At 48.3% G+C, this 25,377-nt stretch overlaps 1 protein-coding gene across 2 annotated transcripts in view; it reads left to right on the top strand.

Annotated features, from left to right (window-relative positions):
• The first annotated feature begins 550 nt into the window (after window positions 1-550).
• EFR3B (EFR3 homolog B) overlaps window positions 551-25,377 on the top strand; it is a 47,161-nt gene continuing 22,334 nt past the window's right edge. For both annotated transcript variants that reach the window (XM_024764511.1, XM_024764512.1), the window contains exons 1-4: window positions 551-617; window positions 1,640-1,767; window positions 10,444-10,594; window positions 23,423-23,544. In XM_024764511.1, the coding sequence (XP_024620279.1) occupies window positions 1,661-1,767; window positions 10,444-10,594; window positions 23,423-23,544 (380 nt within the window). In that variant the 5' untranslated portion in view covers window positions 551-617; window positions 1,640-1,660. The remainder of the gene's footprint in view (window positions 618-1,639; window positions 1,768-10,443; window positions 10,595-23,422; window positions 23,545-25,377) is intronic.

The following is a 25,377-nucleotide window of genomic DNA, read 5'->3' as shown; positions in this document are numbered from 1 at the left end:
TGGATGTGGGGGGGTGTGGGAGTGTGTGACAGTGAGTGTGTGTGGGTGTGTGGGGAGTGTGTGTGTGTGACAGTGTGTGAGTGTGGGTGTGTGTGTGAGAGTGTGTGGGGGTGTGGGGGGAGTGTGAGTGTGTGTGGCAGTGAGTGTGCGTGGGAGTGTGAGTGTGTGGGTGTGGGGGAGAGTGTGAGAGTGGGGGGGTGTGGTGTGAGTGGGTGTGTGAGTGTGGGTGTGGGGGTGAGTGTGTGCGTGGGTGTACACACGTGTGCACACGTGTGTGTTCTATGGCCTGGCTTCCTGAACAGGTGCTGGTCTGCTGGCACCTATGCCTGATTTCCAAGCAAAGACACCCAGCGGAAAAGGCAGACGTCTTGGAGTGGGGCTGGGGCTGGGGAAGCAGTGGGAAGGACCGAGGCCCTGGCGCTCTAAGGGAGGGACCCTTCTGTTTCCAGCCTGGGTCTGGTTTCTCACAAACGGCCCAACCTGGTCCCCTCGGCCTAACCAGGAGGCTTAGCTCCCCGGTGTTTCTTGTTGCCCTTGCAGGTGTATGTGGCTGCTGCGGTGCCCTGCGCCCCAGGTACAAAAGGCTGGTGGACAACATCTTCCCTGAGGATCCCGAGGTGGGTCTCGTCTCCTGCCGCCAGCATGCCTCTCACCACCTCACCCCATCCAGGGCCCTGGGGGCTGCTGCGAGGGAGGGCAGGTCCCGGGACTCACTCAGACACGCCAAAACCTCGGCCACGGCCCCATCGGTGACCAGAGGCAGCTGGGAGCCTGAAGAATGAGGAGCTTTGGACCGTTCTGCAGGCAGGATCCGTAGAGGGCTCTGGGAGTGTGTCTCGGTGTGCTCGGTGCTTCTGGCCACTGCTCAGCATTCTCTTCACTCATGTCTCTCTGGGTGATAGTTCCTTGAGCCGCTAACTCAGAATGGTACTATTTCACTGTTGTCAGGTGTGAGCATTTCCCTTCTTGGGTTTTGGCTCTGGAGCTCGTGTCCTCTCCACACTCCCTCTGGTATCTGCCAGGTGTCAAGTGGGCACAGGGGACACCTGGCTTCTTGTTTTCCAAGCTGCCACTCTACGGTCAGGCTTCATTATGGGTTATGTGGTTTCGGAAAGGGTCTGATGTACTTGACTTCTTCTCTGGAAATCAGTGACCTCTTCCTGATAGGCAGTGGAGGGTCACATTTCCAACATCCTCTGGACAATTCCCTGAAAGCTGCAGAGCTGCCTTCTTCCTGTTTACTTCTCGATGTTGGATATCCAATATGTTTTAATCCTGCATTGCTTTCATTGAAGACTTGTCATCCATTCATATACACACATATACACGCACACACATATATACCTTCATGTACATACACATATGTAAATACATATAGTGTACACATGCACACACATATGTACATTTATATCACTGACTATTTTGGCTTATAGCTAGCACACTTTGGGTGAAGTTGTGAGTTCCTGGAGAGCAGGGTCTATGTTTTAATCATCTCTAGATCCCCAAAACCCACATGTGTGTGTCGCATACATTATAGGCACTCTGGTAAGTGTTGATTAAGTTGAATGACCATTTACCTTTAGACTTGAAGTCTTCTAGCCATCGCATGGCCACAGTGAGGATGATCTGTCTTTTACAGGATGGCCTGGTGAAGACCAACATGGAGAAGCTGACCTTCTACGCCCTGTCAGCTCCAGAAAAGCTCGATCGCATTGGCGCCTACCTCTCTGAGAGGCTCATCCGTGATGTGGGTCGTCATCGATATGGGTAAGTAGTATGGGAGGGTGGAGAGAGATTTGCAGAAATTATATATTTTCAGGGCAAAACATAGGGTCCTTTTATTTATTTATTTTTGGCTGCACTGGGTCTTCGTTGCTGTGCATGGGCTTTCTCTAGTTGCTGCGAGCAGGGGCTACTCTTCGTTGCGGTGCGTGAGCTTCTCATTGTGATGGCTTCTCTTGTTTCGGAACGCAGGCTCTAGGTGCATGGGCTTCAGTAGTTGTGGCATGGGGGCTCAGTAGTTGAGGCTTGCGGGCTCTAGAGCGCAGGCTCAGTAGTTGTGGCACACGGGCTTAGTTGCTCTGCGGCACGTGGGATCTTCCCAGACCAGGGATGGAACCTGTGTCTCCTGCATTGGCAGGCGGGTTCTTAACCACTGCGCCACCAGGGAAGTCCCAGGGTCCTTTTAAGAAATGTCAATAGACTGGATTGTTGAACAGCCTGAGAAAATGGGGACTGGGAGTGAGGAGTGGGTTCCCTGTGCTTTTCCAAAGGTAAAATGTGATGCTCTTGCCAAGATTTGGGAAGAAGGGGCTGTTGGCTTCCTAGGAGCACCTCTGTTAGCCTCCATTTACCCCCGTGTCTCTATCCAGAAGCCCTCACACACCATTGAACCCAGAATGTGCCGTTACTCTCACCAAACCCACCCTGCCTCATTCAGCTTACTCTCTTAAAAAGCAAGGAGGGACTTCCCTGGTGGTCCAGTGGTTAAGACGCCACCCTACCACTGCAGGGGGCACAGATTCCATCCCTGGTGGGGGAACTAGTAGTTGTGGCATGTGGGCTCAGTAGTTGTGGCTCGCAAGCTCTAGAGCGCAGGCTCGTTGTGGCGCATGGGCTTGTGGCGCACGGGCTTAGTTGCTCCACTAGATGTGGGACCTTCCCAGACCAGGGCTCAAACCCGTGTCGCCTGCATTGGCAGGCGGATTCTTAACCACTGTGCCACCAGGGAAGTCCCTGATCAATAGATTAAACAGCCAAATAGGTAGATTGAAATACTAAGCTACCACCTTCACTTATCAAATTGGTTTTTTTTTTAAAGTATATATAATTTCCAGTGTTAACCCAGGGATGGCAAAATGAGAGGCGTTTTCATACTTTTCTAGAATGAGTACAAATTGGTTGAAGCTTTCTAGAAAGTAATTTTGAAATATATGTCAAGAGCTTCAAAACCACTTATGCCCTTTGATCCAGTAATTCCATTTCTATTCATCTGTCCCACCATATCAATCTTATATATAATCTAACTTTACACACAGAGATGCTCGTTATGGTAATTTTTATAATACTGAAAAGATGGAAGTAACTTAAATGCCCAACTAGAGGAGAATAGTAAATTATGGTGTTTATCGCTTCAGGAAACGTTACCTAGTCAATAAAAATGGTGTTTATAAACATACTTTCCATATAATATGGAAAATGCCATAAGTAAATGAAAAATAGAATACATACTTATATACACAGTATTTAAATCAAGTTAAAAACAATAACAAATCTCAATGCCTGGAAAATACAGTAAAAATAAATATGCCAAAATATTGAGTACTCTTAATATTTTGTGAACAATGTGGCTGGGGTTTTTGGTTTCTATCTACATTTTTGTGTTTCCTAAATATTCTCTATTGAGCATGTATTACTTCCTGAAATGAAAAAAGTCAACGGCAGGACATACCGTGTTTGTTATGCTACCATCATGCCACAATCTGGAGTGGGGCTGGATGTAAAGAGAGCTCTAAGATGTCCCTGGTGGCATGGCTGTTGGAGCAAAGGGAAGGGTAGATCTAGGGCAGTTGTTCCTAAGTCCCATTGGTTCTGTTCTCTATGAAGCCTTTTATGTCCATCCTCTACTTTCCTCTGCTCCTACCTTTCTCCTGATGCAGGCTCCGGATTATGGCAGTGGCCTTGAAAATTGTCTCCCCCCTTCCCATCTTTCCTGTACTGGCCCTTCCAGATCAACACTGTGATCTTCAAAACACAGACCAAGCTATACTTTCCTGGCTTCTTTAGTGTACAATCTAAGGTCTCGGCTTGATTTCTGGGCTCCTCCATTACCTGCCCCCAACTTGCCTTTCACCCATCCGCACCTGCCACAGCTGCTCTAAACCCATTCCAGATGGACTAGCTGACGATCCCCCCCTGGCTTTCTGGCCTCTGAGCCTTTGCAGTGATTTCTCCCCTGGACCCTCTTTCCCACCCTACGACCATCCATCAGCCCCATCACCCTCCAAGGTCCCTTCCTCCTGGTGAGGAAGGTGGAGTGAGAACCAGAGTGTAAAGATCTGCGTTGTGCTGACAGTGTGTAGAGGTCCACACCTCCACGGGACCCACCAGCCACGCTTACATCAAGCTATCCCCGGTATAAAAGCAAGACCGGAAACAATTCATTTCTATGGTCCCTTTCTATAATAAAATTAGGTTACACGCTCAGTAAAAAGGGCATGGATATAACGAACGTGCTGATTATATAAATCGCCTTGACATATTATAAAGCAGGCTCAAGCAGGTAAAAATGACTTTATCCTAGACTGAACCTGAAACTAATATGCAAGCGATACCATTAAACATTTAATACTAATTTTTCCTGCCCTCTCTGCAGTGATGGTTCTCTGAGTAAAAATGTCCTGTAGCCAGCAGAGCCACTCAGAAACATTCCACTGCCCTTAGAACTGCAACTCAAAATTGGTATCGTTCTGTTAAAAATAGCCATTGCAGCATCTAAGTATTTAAAGCCTTGACGGCCTCTCTGGGGGCTCTAATCATAAACATTTGGAGAAGAAAAATCTGTTAGATCTGTACTCCTGTTCTCTCTCCTCTCCCTCCCCGTCTTTCCTTACCCAATGCCACATTCATCATCATTGTCCTAATCCCTGGTGGCAGGTTTGGAAGAGTGAAATATTTACCTGCAGACAGTCTGAGGAGCTGTCTCCCTACCACCACGCAGGTGTCTGTGTTTATGGTTTGACCACGTGGACGTGAACCTTGGGTGTTGGACCCAGTGGCAGATCCACCCTCCTCTGCTCGTATGTGTTTAGCATCAAGGGTGATAACCAAACGTGGGCGGAGAGAGGATAAGATACAAATTTCAAGGTATTGCTACTCAGTGTGCGCCGTGATGGGCAGTGATGCAGAGCAGCAAAAAGTGAGAATTCTTCATATTTTTCTCCTTCCAGTTCAGCCCAACTGCTAGAACACCCCTAGAAACTGGAGAGCAAGGGAGCTAACGGCAGTGCTGGGTGAGATTCAGGGTCAGCTGACAATGACCGTGGAGCAATGACCACGTTCAGAAGGCCACATTAGAATCTGTCAGGTTCCCCAGTGCCTGGAGGATGGAGACGCCCATGCCAAAGAGGGGTGGGCTACTCCCTGAGGAGCCTGACCCTGGAGCTGCGCTGGTGGGGCTCCCGAGAGATACACTGTCCCCAGAAGGACCCTGAACCTGGTTGGAGGACGGAGCTGACCCTTCAGACAGAGATGTCACAGATTCCTACTAGATGACGAGTTGATCCTTCCCTCCCTTGGCTGAGGTCAACCCCTACTTCTGGCTGCTAAAACCCAGAAGTTTCTGTCCAGCAGTGGAGACATGACTAAATACATTCAGACTGCCCAGAATAAGAGGTTCTTCGTCAAGGTTCTTTGAGTGATTCTTGGGTAATGACTGGCCCTGCTAAAGCCGCCCCCTCTCTCTGCGTGCTGGTTCCCATCTCTGACCCTAGGTCTGCTTTCCTCTGCAACTAAGTCTGGTTCTCAGACTTTGACTGCCGGTTCCTCCTTTCCTGGAGGCTCCTAAGCCCACTCCTGACTGAGTGAAAGGTGTTCAAGCAGAAGCAGCTGCCTGTTCTGGATTCAATTCAAGGTATTTCCTGCCTCACTCCTAAGCACCAGGCCCCCCCCCACCCCTGTGTATTTTCCTCACTTGTTATAACTCACCTTCTGCTTTGGTTGGCCCATGACTCTGAGTTCCTGTTGTTATAACCTGCTAAGTAGCCTCTCCTGACCTCACTTGCTGCCTGTGAACCCCAGTCCATCCCAGATTCCCTGAGTTCTGCCTTCTTCACCTACTGGGAAGCCCTACTAGTGGATCCAAGATCCCTGGTCATCACCTGCTGCTGTGGTCCATGCCCTACTCTTGCCTCTCCCTTGGGCCCCTGTGGTGGGCTAGTTCTCACCAGCTCCTTTCTTCCCTATCCTGTTCCAACTACCCAGTCAGGCCAGTTTCTCAGACCTATTACTACACTGGACTCCTTTCAGGATACCAAGCCCAGAGCAGACCTCTGCTGAAACTAACCTGTTTGGCCCCAGTCCTGTTGAGTGGACGTTACCCTGAGAAGCCCGTGCTCTTTGAAAGTATAGACTTAATGGATGAGATGTACCCAGGAAGGTTGTAAGATAGGACCGATGCAGCGAGCAGGGGGTTCCAAAGCCCATTGACTTCGAATCTTCTGAGATACTTTGAAAAGTTCAAGTTCGCAATTATAATCCTTCCATCCTTAGTGTTGGGATCAAAGATGGGGATTGAAGGAGTGTGTATTCAGAGAACTAGGCCTTAAACTTTTTTACTTTTCTGTTTCACTTCTACCATCATTTTCACTTTCCATCAAAATTTCCTCTCTTGGTCAGTAGCCAATTTTTTTTTTTTTTCTGGCTAGCAAAGGATGGTTTTCCTTATCAGGATTTTCTGGGAATATTTTTACAGGAAAGGGAAAAGCAGCAATCTAAGCTCTGGGGTTTGGGAGGCCTTCTGGTTTCTTCTCTTGCCAAACCCCACCCCGCCCCTTCCTTTCCCTCATTTAAACTCTATAAAATAATGGTGAAAGCCTTCATGCAGAAGGATGCTGGGATGATTCATAGAAGAAGAGAATTCCATGCTGCCTGCTCCCATTTCCCATCCGCCATGTTTGGTTGCCAGAATGTGTCCAGGTTTCTCCGCGGGGAAAACCTGTGCCTTTGGAAGGGCCCCGGCCCAGGCTGCTTCCCCAACCCTGCAGGAATCAGTCTGCTTCACGGCCTATACAGTGGACCCGGAACATGCCAGGCCTGGGTCTGCAAGGCACGACAGGTATCCTGAACTGTGGCTGTGACATCCTGTGAAGGGCAAGGCTATCGAGGACTGGCGGGCCCTCCAGAGCACGAGAAAACGTGGCTCCAGTTCACCAAACGAGCCCAAACACCCAATGCTGCCTTTGTATTTGAAAGACATTCTGTAGATAAGAGCATGACCAGATCCATTTGTGAATGTGCCCAGAGACAGCTATTTAATGATATTTAATAATATTAAACAATAATAATAGCTGACTCAGTTCATATAAATAAAAGAAATAAACATTTTACAAAAGTGAGAAGGAAAATTTCAGCGTAGAGGGGCTGTTTTACTTACGGTTGTTTGGTAAAGAAGTTAGGGCAAGGGTACTGAAGAAATGGTGACTGATGTCTTTAAAAAAGGACATTTAGAAAACGTCATGACTGCTGTTACTTTCATACACATGGATTTGCAAAGCTGGCTTATGTGTGAGGCAGTTCAGATGCACAATGTCTGAAACTGAGTGGCTGCCACGAGAGCTTTGTGGAGCTTTGTGTTGTGGTTTTGTAGTATCTTCAGAAATCATCCTATAGTCATGCTTCCTGTGCATTCTTTTTATTTAACCAAACTCTGTTTTAAAACAAAGACTAGCTAATCAAGAGTTTTGTACTATCTGCCTAACCTTCAAAGAGATATGATTTCGATCAAAACATAAAGAAAAAATCTTTTAATTCATCCCCTATTATATACACGGCATATAAACCTGACACTAGGCAGCTTCTTTTTTTTTTTTTTTTTTTTTTTTTTTGGCTGCTTCGGGTCTTAGTTGTGGCACACGGGATCTTCGTTGTGGCACACTGGGTCTTTTGTTGTGGCACGTGGGCTCAGTAGTTGCAGCGTGAGGGCTTAGTTGCCTGCAGTACATGGGATCTTAGTTCCCCGACCAGAGATCAAACCAGTGTGCCCTGCATTGGAAGGCGGATTCTTAACCACTGGACCACCAGGGAAGTCCCTCCAGGCCGCTTCTTAAAGAGAGGCCTTCTGCTACTTGCTTTGACTTAGAGGCATCAGCCTGACTCCTTAGCACCCAGGTACGTTTGGAGTTCTCTTCTCACTCTACCTTGCCTGCATTTTGTTTGTATCAGGAAGTACTTCCTGTGTTCCACATGGCTCTATGAGTAGAGGGGTCACCACCCTGTAATGGGCACATGGCCACACTCCGAGTACATGGAGTCTGCCTGATCTCCCCTCTTGCAGGATGGAGTCATGTTCAGCCCTTACTTCTCTTTCCTGTGAGGGCAGTCACTTGAGTTGCTTTGGATCGCTCAAGATTCACTTTTATTTGTGCCCTCAGGTTTCTAAAGCACTCCTAAACCTGATTATCAGATACTTGTGTTGTTTAGGGTATAAAGAGACTTGAAAATACAGTGGCTTCAGCAATATGGAAATATTTTTTCCCTCTCATGCAATAGTCCAGTCTGGGTTGGTGGGCTCCGCCCATGAGGTCATCCGGGGCTTTCACCTCTGGCCATCTATTGGCTGCCACTCTGCAGCCAGCAGGAAGAGGGAAGAGAGGACCCGGAGGACAATCCTGTCTTTCAAGCAAGCAATGCTGACGTTGCTCACATCACTCCCTCTCATTTTAATGGCAACATGGAAGTCACGTGGCCTCACCTAGCAGCAGGAGAGGCTGGGAAATGTTCCCAGTGAGCAGCCACAGCTCAGCTAAACTTCTAAATGACTAGTGAAAAGGGCAAAAATAGATTCCAGGGGAGACATTTAGCATTCTGCCCTAGACACCTAACTCCTTAATGAAAACTGTAAAGATTTTAACCAGAATAGTTTTGCAGAGTCTCCCTTATTAGAAGTTAAAAGCTAACCTTTTTCTATGAATGTCTGCCTTGCTTTCTTTTTTTTTTTTTTTTTTTTTTTTGCGGTACGCGGGCCTCTCACTGTTGTGGCCTCTCCCGTGGCGGAGCGCAGGCTCAGCGGCCACGGCTCACGGGCCCAGCCGCTCAGCGGCATGTGGGATCTTCCCGGACCGGGGCACAAACCCGCGTCCCCTGCATGGGCAGGCGGACTCTCAACCACCGCGCCACCAGGGAAGCCCTGCCTTGCTTTCTTTAGAATGCAAATGCTTGGTATGTAGGGGATGTATCTTTCATGATGTGCCTTACCTGACCAAATGCTCATTATGTCACTATCGTGGAACAAACGTTGGGTTTGAGCTTCGATGTGTATTCCTGATTCTCAGTAGGAATTTGAGTTGTGACCTTTTTCTTGGGATTTAAGAGAGGCATTGAAGAAGACAGTAATTGGGGTTTGTCCTGCAAAGGCTAGTCTGGAAAGGACTGGGCATTTCAATTGTTTATTTTATTTTATTTTTCTGGCCGCGCTGCAAGGCTTGTGGGAGTCTTAGTTCCCCAACCAGGGATTGATCCCGGGCCATCAGCAGTGAAAGTGCAGAGTCCTAACCACTGGATCACCAGGGAATTCCCAGGATTGGGTATTTTTAGCATGGAGAAGAGAGAAACATGGTAAATGAGATTGTTGTTTCCATGTGGTTGAAGGGCTGGCAGGTAGGAGAAGGTTCAACTCTCTTTTTTGCTGCTTCTAAAAGTAGAATTGTGAATAAAGGATAGAGGTTATTAGGGTTTGCTTGAAATATAAAGAGGTGTTCATTTGGTTGTCAGAAAATGGGATGGGCAGCTCTTCACCAATGGATGTCGTGCATTCCTAGTTTGTGAAAGTATTCACTTGGGTTTTAGTCTTTAGAATAATTAAGTGGTTAGAGACTTAGAATTGACACAGAGCACCTGCTGCATAAGGAGAAAAGAATTTTCATTCTGTGTCTGTCTTATTCTCCATGAGGTAAAAATGCTCCCTGGGCAAGCTGAGTGTCATCCAAACATAGTACCACTGTCAACCGCATTGTTTGATTAGTACTTCATTATAGAACTTCTGAGGTCTTCAACTACAAAAATTGCAATTTTATGTTCCTTAACATTTGCAGTTGGCTGGTCCTCAGGCCCATTTCAGATTCTTCATAAACTTTCTTCTTTAAGTTCTTTGCTTCCTCCCCACTAGAGCCTCTTTCCTTCTTTGGAACCCTCGTGGGATGTCATTTTTTTGGTAACATTTCTTATTTTCCCTTTAGAGGAGATATCTGTGTATTTATCTTATCCCTCCCACTCTAGGCTCTTTAAGTTAAAGGACTTCTTCATCCTTACACCCCTGCACTGACAAGGACAGTGTCAACAAACCCGTCTTGACTTTGATGAGTAATTCTCTGACCTCACTGGGTTTGAGTTCAGAAGCTGCTCTTCTGGGCATCAGTTCTTTCTGCTTGTATTTCCTCATGAAATGGTGTACCTTGTCTGTCCTCAAGTTCTTCATGTGTAAAATAAGGGGCTGGATGAATTCATTTCTAGGCTCCCTTCCAGCTCTGCCTCATTCTGCTTCTCAGGGCTGGGCTGGAGTGAGCACTTGTTGGAACAACTGTCCAGTCGTCAGCAACCCGGGGGAGAGCTGCATTAGCTGGATGCTGCCCAGGTGGTCACTGCACTGCCATCTAGATTGCCCCAGCCACGCAGTGGGGGCGGAACAGGCACGAGGCTGAGTGATGGCAATGATGCTGCTTTCCCCAGGTACGTGTGCATCGCTATGGAGGCGCTGGACCAGCTGCTCATGGCCTGTCACTGCCAGAGCATCAACCTCTTCGTGGAGAGTTTCCTCAAGATGGTGGCCAAGCTGCTTGAGTCTGAGAAGCCCAACCTGCAGATCCTTGGCACCAACTCGGTAAGGAGGCCCAAGGGGCTTTGCAAGTGGGAATGGTGGGGAGGGGGTGTAGAACCTCTGGGTCAGCATTGTTATGATCCATTCCTATTTGGTTTCTGATTTTTCCCTTAAATAAGTTTAGGTGAGGCCCCAGTAGATGTAAAAATAGAAAGGGAGGTATTTCTTTGAGAGCAGGGGGTGCCCAGTGCCCTCAGAGCCTGGCCCCTGACTCCATGGGGCATACTCTGAAAGCTGTCCAGGTTGTGCTTCTTTCGAAGACAGAGTAAACGGATGTTCACAGGACAGAGGGATCAGATAAGTGGGAAGATCACAGGGAAGCAGGAAACAGGGCTTCTGGCTTAGTTCTGCCCTTTCCTAGCTGGGTAACCTCGAGCGGGTTATCTTTCATGAGCCTGGCTTCTCATTGATACCCTGAGTGGACTGAACTCAGTCCAAGCTTTGTAATGTAACTGGTCTCAGTACAAGTGCCTGCTATCATGAGGGCTTATAGTTTTGGGAGAGAAGAGCTATCAGATGTGTCAAGAACTCTCAGCTTTGCATGTATCTAACATACTTGAATATCCCGCTTGTTCTCTTCCATTTCTTGCTGTCTCTCTATTCCTTCCCCTTCAGGGAATACTTTCAGCTCCAGGTCTTCAAGCAGCTTGGTATTAAAAGCCCTGACATGCAACTATTTTACAGATATCACCAGGAAAAAAAAAATAAGTTTAAGGTTTGTCTTCTGAGCCTTCCCAACCTGACTTTTCTGAGTGTTTATTACACAGGTCACAGCTGCTTTTCTGTTCTACTTCAGTTGATTTAACCAGAAGATAGTCTTTCAACTCTTCTTTCAAAGACCAAAACTAACAGCCTATTCCCCTCTTTCCTCTCTCTGTGAGCCAGCTGCCTTTGACAAATTACATATACAGTAGCTGAGGGTAAATTCTTTTGTCATGTTGCCCTGGCAACAGCTTCAGTTACTGTTTCACTTGCCCTGTTTAAGATAACTATAGTCTAGAAGAGAACATGTACATGGAAACTAAACCAGTCATCAATGCACCCAGAGGGTGTCTCCCCAGGGGTCGGCGCGGGAGACGTAGAAGCATGTAGCTGTCGGCGCTAGCATTCCCTACAGCACATCCTGGCCCAGGGTAGGCATTTTGTTAGCTACAGGCTTGAAAATTCAGAATCCTGCCAATTCCTAGATTCCCCATCACAGTGAATCACAGTATTAGCAAGAAAGCAGTTGACTAATGATTACCGTACTGCAGACAATGGAGATTATGTAAGGAGAGGTGATTATAAGAAAGTTGAGTCAGATAATTGCAATAGATTCAGAGTTCAGCTTCAGAGGCAGGCTTTGCTGGCGGTGTCCCTCAACCAGATGCTCTTTTCCAGCTCTCTAAGCCTGGGACCTCCTCTCTCTTTCTTTCTTCATCCTTAATGGATCTTTATCCAGCTTGTACTTGACCACCCCAAGGATTGAAGCTACGGTAAAACTTGTCAGCAAAAAGTCTGGTTTTGCTAATACCATTCCTGTACATCATATGCAGTAAAGTATAATTTTTTTAATTTAAGTGCTGCTTTCAGGTCTTTAATGAGAATATCTGAACTTGGGATGACAGTGAGAGACCAGGAAAGTCAGGGGATGAGGGGGAGCCAGAGCCAGCTAAGCTCAATTATCTGCTTAGGGATTGGCTTCTGCATACCTGCCTTATTGCCTGAGAGGTCCAAATGTGTGTCTCAGGGACAGTGCAATGACCATGTGCCCTGACTTTCTGAGGTCACTCTGTGAGGATAAACTGAAAATATTAAATATGAGAATACCGAGGTCCTTCACATAAACAGTCTAATATATTAGCCTAGTGTAAATAATAAAATTATTATGAAGGATCACGGATTTAAAGTTTGTACTTTCATCCCTACCTCACAACATATATAAAAATTAACTCAAAGTAGATTAAAGACCTAAATGTAAGAGCTAAACCTATAGATTAGAAGAAATATAGGGGTGTATCTTTATGATCTTGAATTTGGCAATGGATTCTTAGATACGACAATAAAAACAAAAGGAGCAAAAGAAAAGATAGATAATTTGACTTCTTCAAAATTAAAAACTTTTGTGCATCAGAGGACACTGTCAGGAAAGTGAAAAGACAACCACCAAATGGGGGAAAATATTTACAAGTTGTATATCTGATAAGGGTCCAGTGACCAGAATATATGAAAAACTCTTACAGCTCAACAGCAAAAAGAAAACCCAATTAAAGTGGGCAAAGGACTTGAATAGACATTCAAGAAGAAGATACACAAATGGCCAATAAGCACATGAAATGATGCTCAGCATCACTAATCATTAAGGAAATGCAAGTCAAAAAAAACCCACAGTGAGATGCCTCTTCACACCCACCAGGATGGCTATGTTATTAAAAATCCTATAAAATGACATGTTGGTGAGGATGTGTAGAAATTGGAACCCTTGTACGTTGCTAGCAGAGATGTAAAATGATGTAGACACTGCGGAAAACGGTTGAGTGGTTCCTCCGAAAGTTAAACATATAGAATTACCATATGACTCAGCAGTTCTCTCTAGGTATATACCAAAAAGAACGGAAAATGGATACTCAAATAAATACTTGTACACCGACGTTCATAGCAGCACTGCTCACAGTAGCCAAAAGGTGGAAACAACCCAGAAGGTCACATGTTATATTTCCGTTTGGCTGAGATATCCAGAATAGGTGAGTCCATAAAGACAGAAAGCAGGTTAGTGTTTGCCAGGGTCTGGGAGGGAGAGGAACGGAAAGTGACCGATTAATGACCAAGAGGTGGGTTTCCTTTGGGGGTTTGCTTTAGTTGCAAAACATTGTGAATGTGTTGAATGCCACTGAACTGTGCACTGTAAAAGGGTTCATTTTATGTTTTGTGAACTTTACCTGAGTTTTTAAAAATTGCTCTTTCGGGCTTCCCTGGTGGCGCAGTGGTTGGGAGTCCGCCTGCTGAGGCGTGGGACGCGGGTTCGTGCCCCGGTCTGGGAGGATCCCACATGCCGCGGAGCGGTTGGGCCCGTGAGCCATGGCCGCTGAGCCTGTGCGTCCGGAGCCTGTGCTCCGCGACGGGAGAGGCCACAGCAGTGAGAGGCCCGCGTACCACACACACACACACACACACACACACACAAAAATTGGTCCAAATAAAAATTTCCCTAATAGTCCTCACACTGTCTTGTATTGCTGTCTTTCCCATCAGGATTCAGTAAAGATCATGTGTTTACTTTGTTTTCTGTGTCCCTTATGTCTCTTAACCAGTCCCAACCCCTCTCCTGCCCCTCTTTGTCTTTCATGATATTGACCAGGTCACCACTTTGCAGAATGCCCCACAGTCTGGGTTTGTCTGATTATTTCCTTGTGGTGTCCTTCGTTTTGCTCTCCTGTCTCTTATACTTCCTGCAGACTAGAATTAGACTTGAAGGTTTGACTGGATGCGGTTAAATACTTTGAGGCATAACACTTCACGGGGAGTGCTGGGTCCTGCACTGAGCATCCCAAAAGGACCACAAGTGTCTGGTGCCCCACTTTTATGGATGCTAAGTGCCATCCCAGGTTAGGGTAGTGACAGCTGCCTCTCTCCATTATAAAAGTACTTTTTTGTCTTTGCAGTTAGAAATCTGTGGAAACCACGCAAATAACCCATTCCTCACTCATTTTTCAGCTGATGTTTCTATCTCTGGTGGCATTTCTCCCCGTTCATTGCACCTTCTTCATACTCCCTTGACCTCCTGGCCCTGTCATCCCAGCTCTTCCCACCTGGCCCACCCTTCTGCGTTTCTATGGTGGGCTGAATAATGGTCCCCCAAGTATGTCCACATCCTAATGCCTGTAACCTGTGAATGTTACCTTACATGACAAAAGGGACTTTGAAGATATGATTAAGTTAAGGATCTTGAGATAAGGAGATTATCCTGGGTTATGCAGGTGGACCCCATGTACTCACAAAGACCTTTATAAGAGGGAAGCAGGAGGATCAGAGTCAGACAGAAGATGAGACAGAGAGGAAGAGATTTGAAGATGCTCCTCTGATGGCTATGAAGATGGAGGAAGGGGGCCAGGAGCCAAAGGATGTAGGTGGCTTCTGGAAGCTAGAAAGGCCAAGGAAACAGATGCTTCTCTGGAAGCGTCCAGAAGGAATGCAACCCTGCAGACCCATTTTAGACTTCTGATCTCCAGAACTGCAAGGTAATACATTTGTGTTGTTTTAGGCCACTAAATCGTGGTGATTTATTATGGCAGCAATAGGAAACTAATAGAGTTTCCTTCATTGATTCTTTTTCTGCATGTCCCCATGAAATGTCTGTGGTCTCCAAGGTTGCTGCTCTGTCCTCTTCTCACTCTATATGCTCCCTCTGGACAATTTTATCAACGCTTGTCGTTACAACTTGTCATCTATAGACTAGAAATTCTCTCATCTTCCACACCACGACAGAAATCAGCACTGCTGGAGACCAGCAGCCTAGAAGTGGGTTCCATGAAGGGAGGTCAGGGCAGAACTGTGACGCCAGTGGAAGAGCTCAGGTCACGGGGGTCAGTGCCAGCAAATGATGGGGATCTTAGAGCAGAGGCAGCCAGTGCTTCCCTAGGTCCGTGCTTCCCAAGTGCAGGCCTTGGAGGCTGGCTAGCACGTGGGACTACTTGGGACCAGAGTGATCACCTTCTCGGGCAGTGAGACTGGGCTTTCCCAGGAGTTTTTAAAACCACAGTCAGTTTTGCAAAGAATCTTGAAGGAGGAAAGATGTAATATGGGTAGACAGGGGAGGATGTCCTAGGTCTAGGGAATCACTATGCCCAGGTTGGCAGGCGATTTGCAGGGCACGATCATGTCACAGTAGGACTGTTCCTCTGGCTTTAGTGAAGACTGCTCCCGGGAGTTGCTGTAAACAAGAGCAGTTGGGAGAACGGGGTAGGGGGTGTTAAAGTCAAAACCATGTGGTTTACAAGGTCTTTTCCAGCTAGGGTTCATCTTAGTGCAACAGAACAACCATTCCCATTTTTCCTTATGTAGGTTAACACAACGAAAAGGCCTGCAGTCCTACCATGAAAGAGTTGGGGTTCTCTCTATGCCCAGTATTTTATTTTTTGGCCGTGCTGAGCGGCACATGGGATCTTAGTTCCCCGACCAAGTATCGAACCCGCGGCCCCTGCAGTGGCGGTGTGGAGTCTTAACCACTGGACCACCAGGGAATCCCTCTGCCCAGTATTTTACACTGTGGTTCTATTGTTGATGGCAGGGAGTTGGGTTCAGAATGCCCATCTACAGAAGAGAGAAAGGCTGACTTCTGCTTCGAGAGACTTGGCTAGTGCTGAAGTGAGGCCAACCAGCTCAGCTTCTTCTCCAGACCCAGGGAGAGCTGGTTTTGCAATGTCAATATTTGGAGCTCGCTTTCTCTCTATTGACCCAGCCCCTTAGTAACTCTCAGTTTTCACACAACCGTGTCTCCTTCCTGCTTGTGCCAGAGGGTTGGTAATCTCCTCCAGCAAACTTGGCACCCTTTGTTGTATATGAAGAGCTGAAACTTTGGTCTTGGAAGGGTGACCCTAGTGGTGCCCTTGGCCTTTGAAGTGTCACATCTTCACAGTCTCCAGTTTGTTGCCATGGAGACCTTCCTCATCATTGCAGTATCTTAAAAAAATAAAACAAAAAAACCCCCAACTTTATTCTTTCACAATCTTGTGCATTAGGCAAGTAGCATTTTAACAAAAGCCATTTGTAAAGTATGACCTAACAATGGTAGGGGTGAAGCAGCCAGGAAGTTCCTGCTGTATCAAGTGTTTAAAACATCAGTGAGTCACACAGGTAAATGGGCCCAGTGAAAACGTATGGAGTGTTGACAGCAAGCCAGAAATCCACTGGGGGAAAAATGAGGTGATAACTGTTTACTCTGATGGGCTGGTCATACCAAGCCCATGAGGCAGCTGCTCTTGCTGGCCCCGTTGTACAGATGGGGTGACCGAAGCATGGGGAGCTTCAGAAACGTGCCTCCTATCAGCCTCCTACCAAGTGGGAGGTGGGATTCAGAAATGCATTCTGGCTCCAAACCCCTTCTCATAATCCTAACGCTGTTCTGCCTCTAATAGGAGGGATGAAGGCTCTATTTTATTTATTTTTTTTTTTTTGCAGTACACGGGCCTCTCACTGTCGTGGCCTCTCCCGTTGCGGAGCACAGGCTCCGGACGCGCAGGCCCAGTGGCCATGGCTCACGGGCCCAGCCGCTCCGCGGCATGTGGGATCTTCCCGGACCGGGGCACGAACCCGTGTCCCCTGCATTGGCAGGCGGACTCTCAACCACTGCGCCACCAGGGAAGCCCCGAAGGCTCTATTTTAAACCCTAGAGTCTCAACCCCATCTCAGCCAGGTTTGGGCATGTTTCCCAAGTGGACTCCTACAGTGGGTGTGGTCCCATGACCAGGTCCCCCGGATTTGATCCTCTGAACCACAATTACCAAAGTTTCCATTTTGGCCTCCTCCTGTCAGCCCTGGAGGACTCAGGAGCAGCTTGAGGTGGGCTCCCTCGGAGCTGCCCCCATGGGGCTACTGCAGGCCAACGTTCCCTGACCAGGTCCTCTGGGCAGGTCGTCTGTGCTGTCGTAGTTTCAGACTCAGGGAAGGGAAGCTCCTCCTGACAAGCTATCAAACCAAGGGTTCCCAAGGATGCTCAGAGATCCTGGTACCAAATGTTGCCTCTCTTATTAGCCCTGGTGCCACCCGTAGTGTAATAAACGGGGTTCCGTCCCTCTGGATGGCATCGAGTGCAGCCTCATCACCAGATCTCGTAACAGAGCAAGAGTCCCGGAGAGCGAGGCGACGGCCTGGCTGGTCGACAGCCTGAGCCTGGAGGCTGCAGCCTCCTGGGCCTCAGAGATGGACCCCTTGGTTCAACCCCAAGCCACCCCAGTTCAAAGGAGGTGGCCATCTCTCCAGCCTTGACTGGCCTCCGTTACCAAGGACAGGAGGAGGCCAGAATATACTGCTTAAGCTTTCTTCCTCCTAGCCTGCCTCGGATCATTTCCACAGCTACTGGTCCAGCTTTCCAGTAAAAGAACAAAGGATGTGGGGTCTGTAGATGCCCTGCCCCAGAATCTCCAGGGTAGGAGTTGGTGGGGCGGGGTTGTTCCGCATGCAGATGCCTAGGTCCTACCCACAGAGGGTCTTGTTCAACAGGCCTGGGGTGGCTCAAAAGTCTACATTGTCAACAAGCTCCCCAGGTCATTCTGATACACAGTAAAATTTAAAAACCACTGGTGGAGGGCAGAGAGCATCAAAGTATCAGAATTCCCAGATTTGAGCCCCAGCTCCACTTGTCACAAGCGGGTTGACCTGAAATAATTCAGCGGCGCCCTTAGAGCTTCAGTTTCCTCATCTTCACAATGGGAGCAGTATCGCTCCTATTATACTCGCTGGTTTGCCAAAAATTATGTCAGGTAATGGATGTTTCAGTAGGCTGGAAGATGGTCCCCCAAAAGATGTCCACGTGCCAATCCCTGGAACCTGCGGATGTCACCTGATACGGAAACAGGGTCTCTGCGGATGTGACCAAGTTAAGGATCTTGGGATGGAGAGATTATCCTGGATTATCCGGGTTGGCCCTAAATGCAATCACAAGGGTCTTAGAAGAGAGAAGCAGGGGGAGATTGGACACAAAGGAGGAAACAATATGCAGACAGAGGCAGAGACTGGAGGCATGCAGCCCCGGGAAACTAACATGATGCCTGAGCGGCAAGTGCCATAGAAATATTTAATGTTGTCATTTCTCAGAATATAGGCGTTAACTCCTTTCGCAGAGTGCTGCCATCCACACGTGGCATTAGAGATGGGGCACGGGGCCTGGTGTGGCTCCTCCAGACACAAACTCCCGTGTCTATAAATAGCTTCTTCAAGGAATATTTTGAAGGCTCCCAACGGAACAAAGTGTGAGTCAAAACAAAGCAAACATGCTTCACAATAACCATATTCGAAATTGTTTTTCTAATGAAGTGGAGCGGCAGGCGCGTGGAGAGTGGAGTGCTGTCTGTGAAGTCGGGCCCAGCTGCTCCGTGGCACGTGGGATCTTCCCAGACCAGGGCTTGAACCCGTGTCCCCTGCATTGGCAGGCAGACTCTCAACCACTGCGCCACCAGGGAAGCCCGAAGCAGTGTCTTGAATGTATTTGTACATCGCCCCGCAGACGCTCGTTCCACGACTGTGCGTTGCTGAGTCCTGGGACCGTAAAAAGTTTAAGCCTCTTAGAACTAGGAACCTCACTTACAGTAAGCCTTGAATTCACTCAGTTCCTGTTATCCCAGGAACTCAGGGAGCTTTTCTTAATTATCTCCACTTCATTCACATTCCTAGGAGGTGATATATGCATGTTAAAGAGATGAAAACAAATGCTCGGCCACATCTTCCCGGTTTTGCTGTGCCGGCTGCCCAGAGCTCCCATCGAGTCCCACCTCCTTGTCTCTCGGTGCTGGGCTCTGTCCCATCCTATTGCACTAACTGACCTTCGGTTCCCGAAGGGTGCTTCAGGGGGCTTGGCCCTCATCTTCCAACTTCCCTGCCTTCTGCCACCGTCCTCAACTCCCACCCTAGGGCACCAGGGTGGCTGTTAACTCATTTCCTTCTTTCCATATTCACACCTGCCCCCGGCATCCTGCATGGCCACCTGCATGGTTCACGCTGCCCATCTGGGCTCCTCCTCTGTGATTGTCTGGCTGGAAAGGACAAGGGTCACACTGCACCAGAGCTGAGGACCGGAGTTGATGAGCAGACCATTAAAGACCCCTATCACCATGCTCACTGCAGCGCAGAGCCCTGAGCATTCCTCCGGGCAGGCTCTGCATACATCCCTCGTTTAACCCTGGTGACACCCCGTGGCATAGGCCCCATCACCCCCACTTTTCAGATGAGGAAACAGTGGCTCAGAAGTTAAACGATGTCCACAGGCACACAGGTGACAAGAAGCAGAGTGAGGACACGGCTGTCTGACTGTGGGCCCGGCAGATGTAGGCGAGTATAGTCCACTTAAATAGACCACCATCATGTTAAAATCGAAAATTGAGAAGGAGACTCAAAACTAAGTTTCCAGGGAAGGAGACTCTAGAAGAGTAAAAATCTGGGGATGCAGAGAGTCACGAGAGAAAAGAGTGAGGGAATTTTCCAGTGAGCTTAGCAGCTGTGGCTGGCCCAGCTAGGGGAGATTCAGGAGTGACTGCTGGGCCGGCCTAGAAAAAAGCCTCTGTAGTTCTAGGAAAGGAATCCCCATGCGTGTTTTCTACCCTGCGTTACCTCTGTGGCTATCACAGAATGTTCCATTTTTAAAAAATTGGGGCTTCCCTGGTGGTGCACTCGTTCATGGGTTTGAGCCCTGGTCCAGGAAAACCCACATGCTGCGGAGCAACTAAGCCCTGCATGCCACAACTACTGAAGCCCACATGCCACAACTACTGAGCCTGCACTCGAGAGCCCGCGAGCCACAACTACTGAGCCTGTGTGCCGCAACTACTGAAGCCCCCGCACCTAGAGCCCGTGCTCCGCAACAAGAGGAGCCACTGCAATGAGAAGCCCACGTACTACAACTAAGAGTAGCCCCCGCTCACCGCAGCTAGAGAAAGCCTTTGTTTTCTACCCTGCGTTACCTCTGTGGCTATCACAGAATGTTCCATTTTTAAAAAATTGGGGCTTCCCTGGTGGTGCACTCGTTCATGGGTTTGAGCCCTGGTCCAGGAAAACCCACATGCTGCGGAGCAACTAAGCCCTGCATGCCACAACTACTGAAGCCCACATGCCACAACTACTGAGCCTGCACTCGAGAGCCCGCGAGCCACAACTACTGAGCCTGTGTGCCGCAACTACTGAAGCCCCCGCACCTAGAGCCCGTGCTCCGCAACAAGAGGAGCCACTGCAATGAGAAGCCCACGTACTACAACTAAGAGTAGCCCCCGCTCACCGCAGCTAGAGAAAGCCTGCACGCAGCAACGAAGACCCAATGCAGCCAATATAAATAAATAAAATTAATTAATTAAAAGAAATTGATTGTAATCTCCACTTTAACCTTGCAGCCAGGGCGTCGTAGTCGAAATCTTCAGCAGCCTGTACGGTGCGGAAAACAGTCAGAGCAGACTGGGCGTGAACAGGGCTCCGGCCATGCCACCTGACGCGCCACCAGTCCTCGAGGTTCCACGGCCCTGGAGGAAGGGGACAGTCAAGGTTGAAAGTGAAGAGGCTTGGGAATTCCCTGGCAGGCCAGTGGTTAGGACTCCATGCTTTCACTGCCGAGGATGGGGGTTCGATCCCTGCTCAGGGAAGTAGGATCCTGCAAGCCACGTGGCACAGCCAAAAAAAAAAAAAAAGTGAAGAGTCTTGATGTCACGTCCGCAGAGACCAGGAATCGTTCCATGAAGTATCAGCGTGGGGAGCGGGGCCAGAAGGAAGGGAGGCCACCAGGTTGCCTGTCAGGGATCCTGCTGCGTTTCTCAAGCGTGAGCCTCAGACCATCTAACAGGTGAATCTCCTCCAGTGCTGACTCAGCACGTCTGGGGCTTGTGGCAGATATCTGCATGGTCACGGAGACCCCTCGACTCTGTTGTACCACAGTGTTTGGAAACCAGTGGCCTCACTTCTGCAGCCCTCTTACAAATGCCAGACTAAGGTCCCCTCTGGCGGCTTCTTCATTCTGTGTTTGTGCTCCCTGACAATATCCACCACCCTCGCCTCCCCAGAGCACCTCTCCTGGGTCATTTGGCCTGAGGCGCTAGAGGAAGCCAGGAGCAGGAACAGAGCTGGAGGTTTTCTGGGCAGAGCTCTGTTGGAGAGGCTCGTGGTTGAGACCTGGGTTTCTCCTGCAGGACCCTGGGCAATTATGTAACATTTGTGGGTCTCAGTCTCTCTGTAAAATGAGAATAATAATATCTCTCTAACTTAGAGTCATTTTAAGAAACAAAAGAGCTGATGTATGTCAAATGCTTAGGGTAGTACCTGATACATATATGTTCTAAACATCACTGCTATTAGCCCATAAACTCCTACACCAGTGACCATGAAGTCTGATTATTCATTCTCCTGACATACATTTGGGTTTACACAGTCACTATATATTGGGGACAAAGTCTTTGTTTGACTGTTTCTCCTTTATTACTGGCCTCCTTTCTTTTTCAGTCTTGTTTTGATTATTCTGAAATGCATGCACTCTCGCATACACGTAGTCTTATCTTAAGCTGCCTCGTCATATTTGAAGTAGATATAGCATCGATAAAAAAAATAAAGAAATGTCGTGAATGAAGACTGGGCTGCTTATTTCACACATGGGAAAACCAAGACAGAAGAGAAGTCAAATGTCCCACTCAAAGGTCACCCCACCAGTTAGAGGTAGATCTGCGGTTAGAAGCGCATAGCTGCATGAGCCCTCTCAGTGGATGGACCAAGCCAGGCTTTGGCCGTGGGGAGTGCAGCCTGGGAACATCCTGTTGGTGGTTAAGAGCAGCAGTGCACCCAAATTTAATTTCAGCCTCGGTGTCAGCCTAAGTCTGTGTGCTAGCCCGTGGGGCTTAGGAAGATCACGTAGCCAAAGGCCAGCTCTATCGTTGTTTCTGGAACTCCTGAACTTGGGTCTAATCAATGATCTTGTGATCACATGGATTACCACTATGCCTCTTCTGCATAACCCTGTCAATGAGGCAAGCAATGTCATTTGGGTTTATTGCTAATATCAGAATACTTCCACATATATGTGTACATTTTAGATGTCACTTAGAAGGGAAGATTTCCTTATCTGCTTTGCATGTTGAGGTTTTATGATTCAGCAGAAAATGAATGCATATTTATTATTGCAAGAACCAAACACTGTAATAGTAAGGATGCTTGTGGAAGTTGCTAATTTTCACCCCCAAAAAAGTTATTTACAACTTTTAAGTAGTTAGATGGGGAAACAGGTTGACACTTGATACTCAATATTCTGAGTGCGCTGATGAGATGATTTTAGGAATAACAGTATGTCCTCTTTGAACCAACGAAGGTTTGTAAAAATTATATAATAATACAAGGCAGAATAGTGGAGAATGTAGTCCAAGTTTAGTCCGTTTAGAGTTGTTTGTGGTATTAAATTCATAACATTAAACAAAATAACCTATAAAAATTATATTTAACTTTTAGTAATTTAACTCCACTCAGTCTGTGATTCTTGCTTCTCTGAGAGACTCATTTGAAATCAAGTCCCTATTTAGAGCTGCAAATGTGCAGCCTGGTGATGACAGAAGGAATCTAGCGGCTGAGAATGCTGAGCAAGGCTTAATGAACCGAAATTGCAAACGTTAAAAGTGTACTCAAAATTTTAACAATAAAGCGTAATTACGGTTTTAAATCAAATTTCAGCGCTGTCCTGGTTTCCCAGAATGCATTCTAGGGTGGTGCTCTGTGCTTTGGCCTTGGCTTTTGCTCAGTTTCCAGCGTTATTCCTCACAGCCTTTCAGCCTGTATGTTTGGGGCAGCTCTGGATGTAAATGGGAGGAGGAACTTAAGTGACTGAGCCCCTTCTCTTTCTCTTCTCTTCCATCCTCTGCTCACCCAGCAGGGGAGGGCTGAGAAGGGCCAGGGGTTCTGCTTTTGTTGTGTAGAAAGGAAAGGAGAACTCAGAAACTCAGATTTCCCGAGTGTGCTCTGGGAGGTGGACTATAGCCAGATCCTGAGATGCATGGTTCCTAAGATGTGTTTTCTTGTGGCTTTACTATGGCAAAGGGCCTGGGGGATGCCAGGTCCCCGAGGCCAAAGGCGAGGAGCATGGCGGGTCACCTCACGATGCATTTCCCCTCTCCCCCCACACAGTTTGTGAAGTTTGCCAACATAGAGGAGGACACCCCATCCTACCATCGGAGCTACGATTTCTTCGTGTCTCGCTTCAGTGAAATGTGCCACTCTGGCCATGAAGACTTGGAGATCAAGACTAAGTGAGTATAAGGGAAGTTGAGGAGGCTGTGCCTCTAATGGCAGAGGCATTGATGGTCCTGCAGAGCTCCCAGCCCAGACTGCGTGTCTGATTTCACTGGCGTTTACCGAGGCTCTGATGTTGCTGGTGGGGAAGGGGCACCTGGCGGGACTTAGATGGATGCGTGGGCAGAGCTAGGCTCCCAGCACATGCTTTCTAAAGGAACAGCCTCTGGGGACAGAAAACAGGGTGGGACCTAAGGTGACGGTCCTCTGAGCCCAATTTGAGAGCCAGCAACACACACATGTACACACCTGTGCTCTCTTTTGTTCAGAAGTACATGCCTTTATACACCCTAGAAACACTCCCACTCACCACTCTCCATCAAAATATACACCCACATATAAAAAGCTGAAGTCCTCACACTGGCTGATCCCTGCCACCCTCCTGAGTTTATCTCCTCCACTCTCCCCTCCTCATTCCCCTTCGGCCACACAGGCCTCCGTGCTGCCTTGGAAACACACCTGCCACAGTGCCTTTGCACAGTCTGTTCCTGTGCCTGGGATGCTTCCTCTGTGGAGCTGTACAGCTCACTCCTTCACCTCCTTCAAGGCTTTGCTCAAGTGTCCCCTTGTCAACAACGCCTTCCCCTGACCCTCCCCTTCTCCCTCACCCTGCTCTGTTTTTATTTCCCCATAGCACTCATCCCCTTCAAACATGTTCCATAATTTACATATGTTTCTCATTCATTGTCTGTCTCTCCCCACTAGAATGTAAGCTCTGTGAGGACAGGAGTCATTGTTTTGTTCTCTGACGCATCCCAAGTGCTAAGACAGTGCCTGGAGAGCAGCAGGCACTCACGACATACTTGTTGAGTAAGTGAATGAAGGAAAGGATGCTTTTCAGATAAACATCTTGAATTACAGAACACACTTTTACACACACATACTCAAACTCACAAAAAAACTTACAGAAGTACACTCATTGACATAGAAATTAACCCCCTCAATGAAATCACAAAGAAATTCACACAAATATATGCTGATACCGATAGATAAAGGATGAGAAGTAAACCACTGCCTACAAAGAGTGCTTATCAACCTGGGGAGGCAAAATGAAACACAGGAAAAGGAGGAGGAAGGAGGGAAAAGGGCTGAGCTGTCCTTACCAGGCAAAGCTGCAGGAGTCGGAGAAGGAAGGGACTGGGGGCTGAGGCTGGGTGGCCGACATGCCCACGGGAGACTGGGTCTCCATGGCTTTGTTCCAGAGCTCAGCCCCTGGCTTCTTCCTGCATCACGTCAGCACCGCAGTGGGCCCGAGTGCACGTGATACGCAATGGCACGGTCCGGGAGCCCTGTGTGCCCCTAAACTACAGCTTCCTCACCACGGCTGCTGGTCTGGGTCGGAGAAACAGGACGTGAACCCCTCCATCCCCCAGGCTGCCTGTTCCCAAAGCTTCCAAGCTGTGAAACGGCTCCGGGGCAGGACCCTGTGTGACTGATGGCAGTGTCCCTGCTCCCCAGTCTCGCCTGTCTTGGACCAGCCAGGGGCTCCCTGGGGCTGTGCTGCTGCAGTGCCTCTGTGGGGCCAGGGGGGTCACGGGAGGAAGGAGCCCCCGTCTCCCCAGCGCTGGTTCCCTCAGCAGCTACCTCGCTCCAGAACGGCTGTGAAGAGGCAGAAGGGGCTGGAGCAGGTGGGGTGTGTCCAGAAGCAGGTGATGGGGAAGGGGGGGACTGTGACCAGGTGTGGCTGTAACAGGTGCGGACCGCAGGTAGAGCCAAGCTCCAGGAGGGGAGGGGACACTCGTCATGCCGTTCTACACACACTCACACACATAAGCACACAACTGCATACA

The sequence above is a fragment of the Neophocaena asiaeorientalis genome, unplaced genomic scaffold (genome assembly GCF_003031525.2).
Source record: "Neophocaena asiaeorientalis asiaeorientalis breed wild unplaced genomic scaffold, Neophocaena_asiaeorientalis_V1.1 scaffold345, whole genome shotgun sequence".
Lineage (NCBI taxonomy): Eukaryota > Metazoa > Chordata > Mammalia > Artiodactyla > Phocoenidae > Neophocaena > Neophocaena asiaeorientalis.
This window is presented reverse-complemented; position numbering and strand designations above follow the sequence as displayed.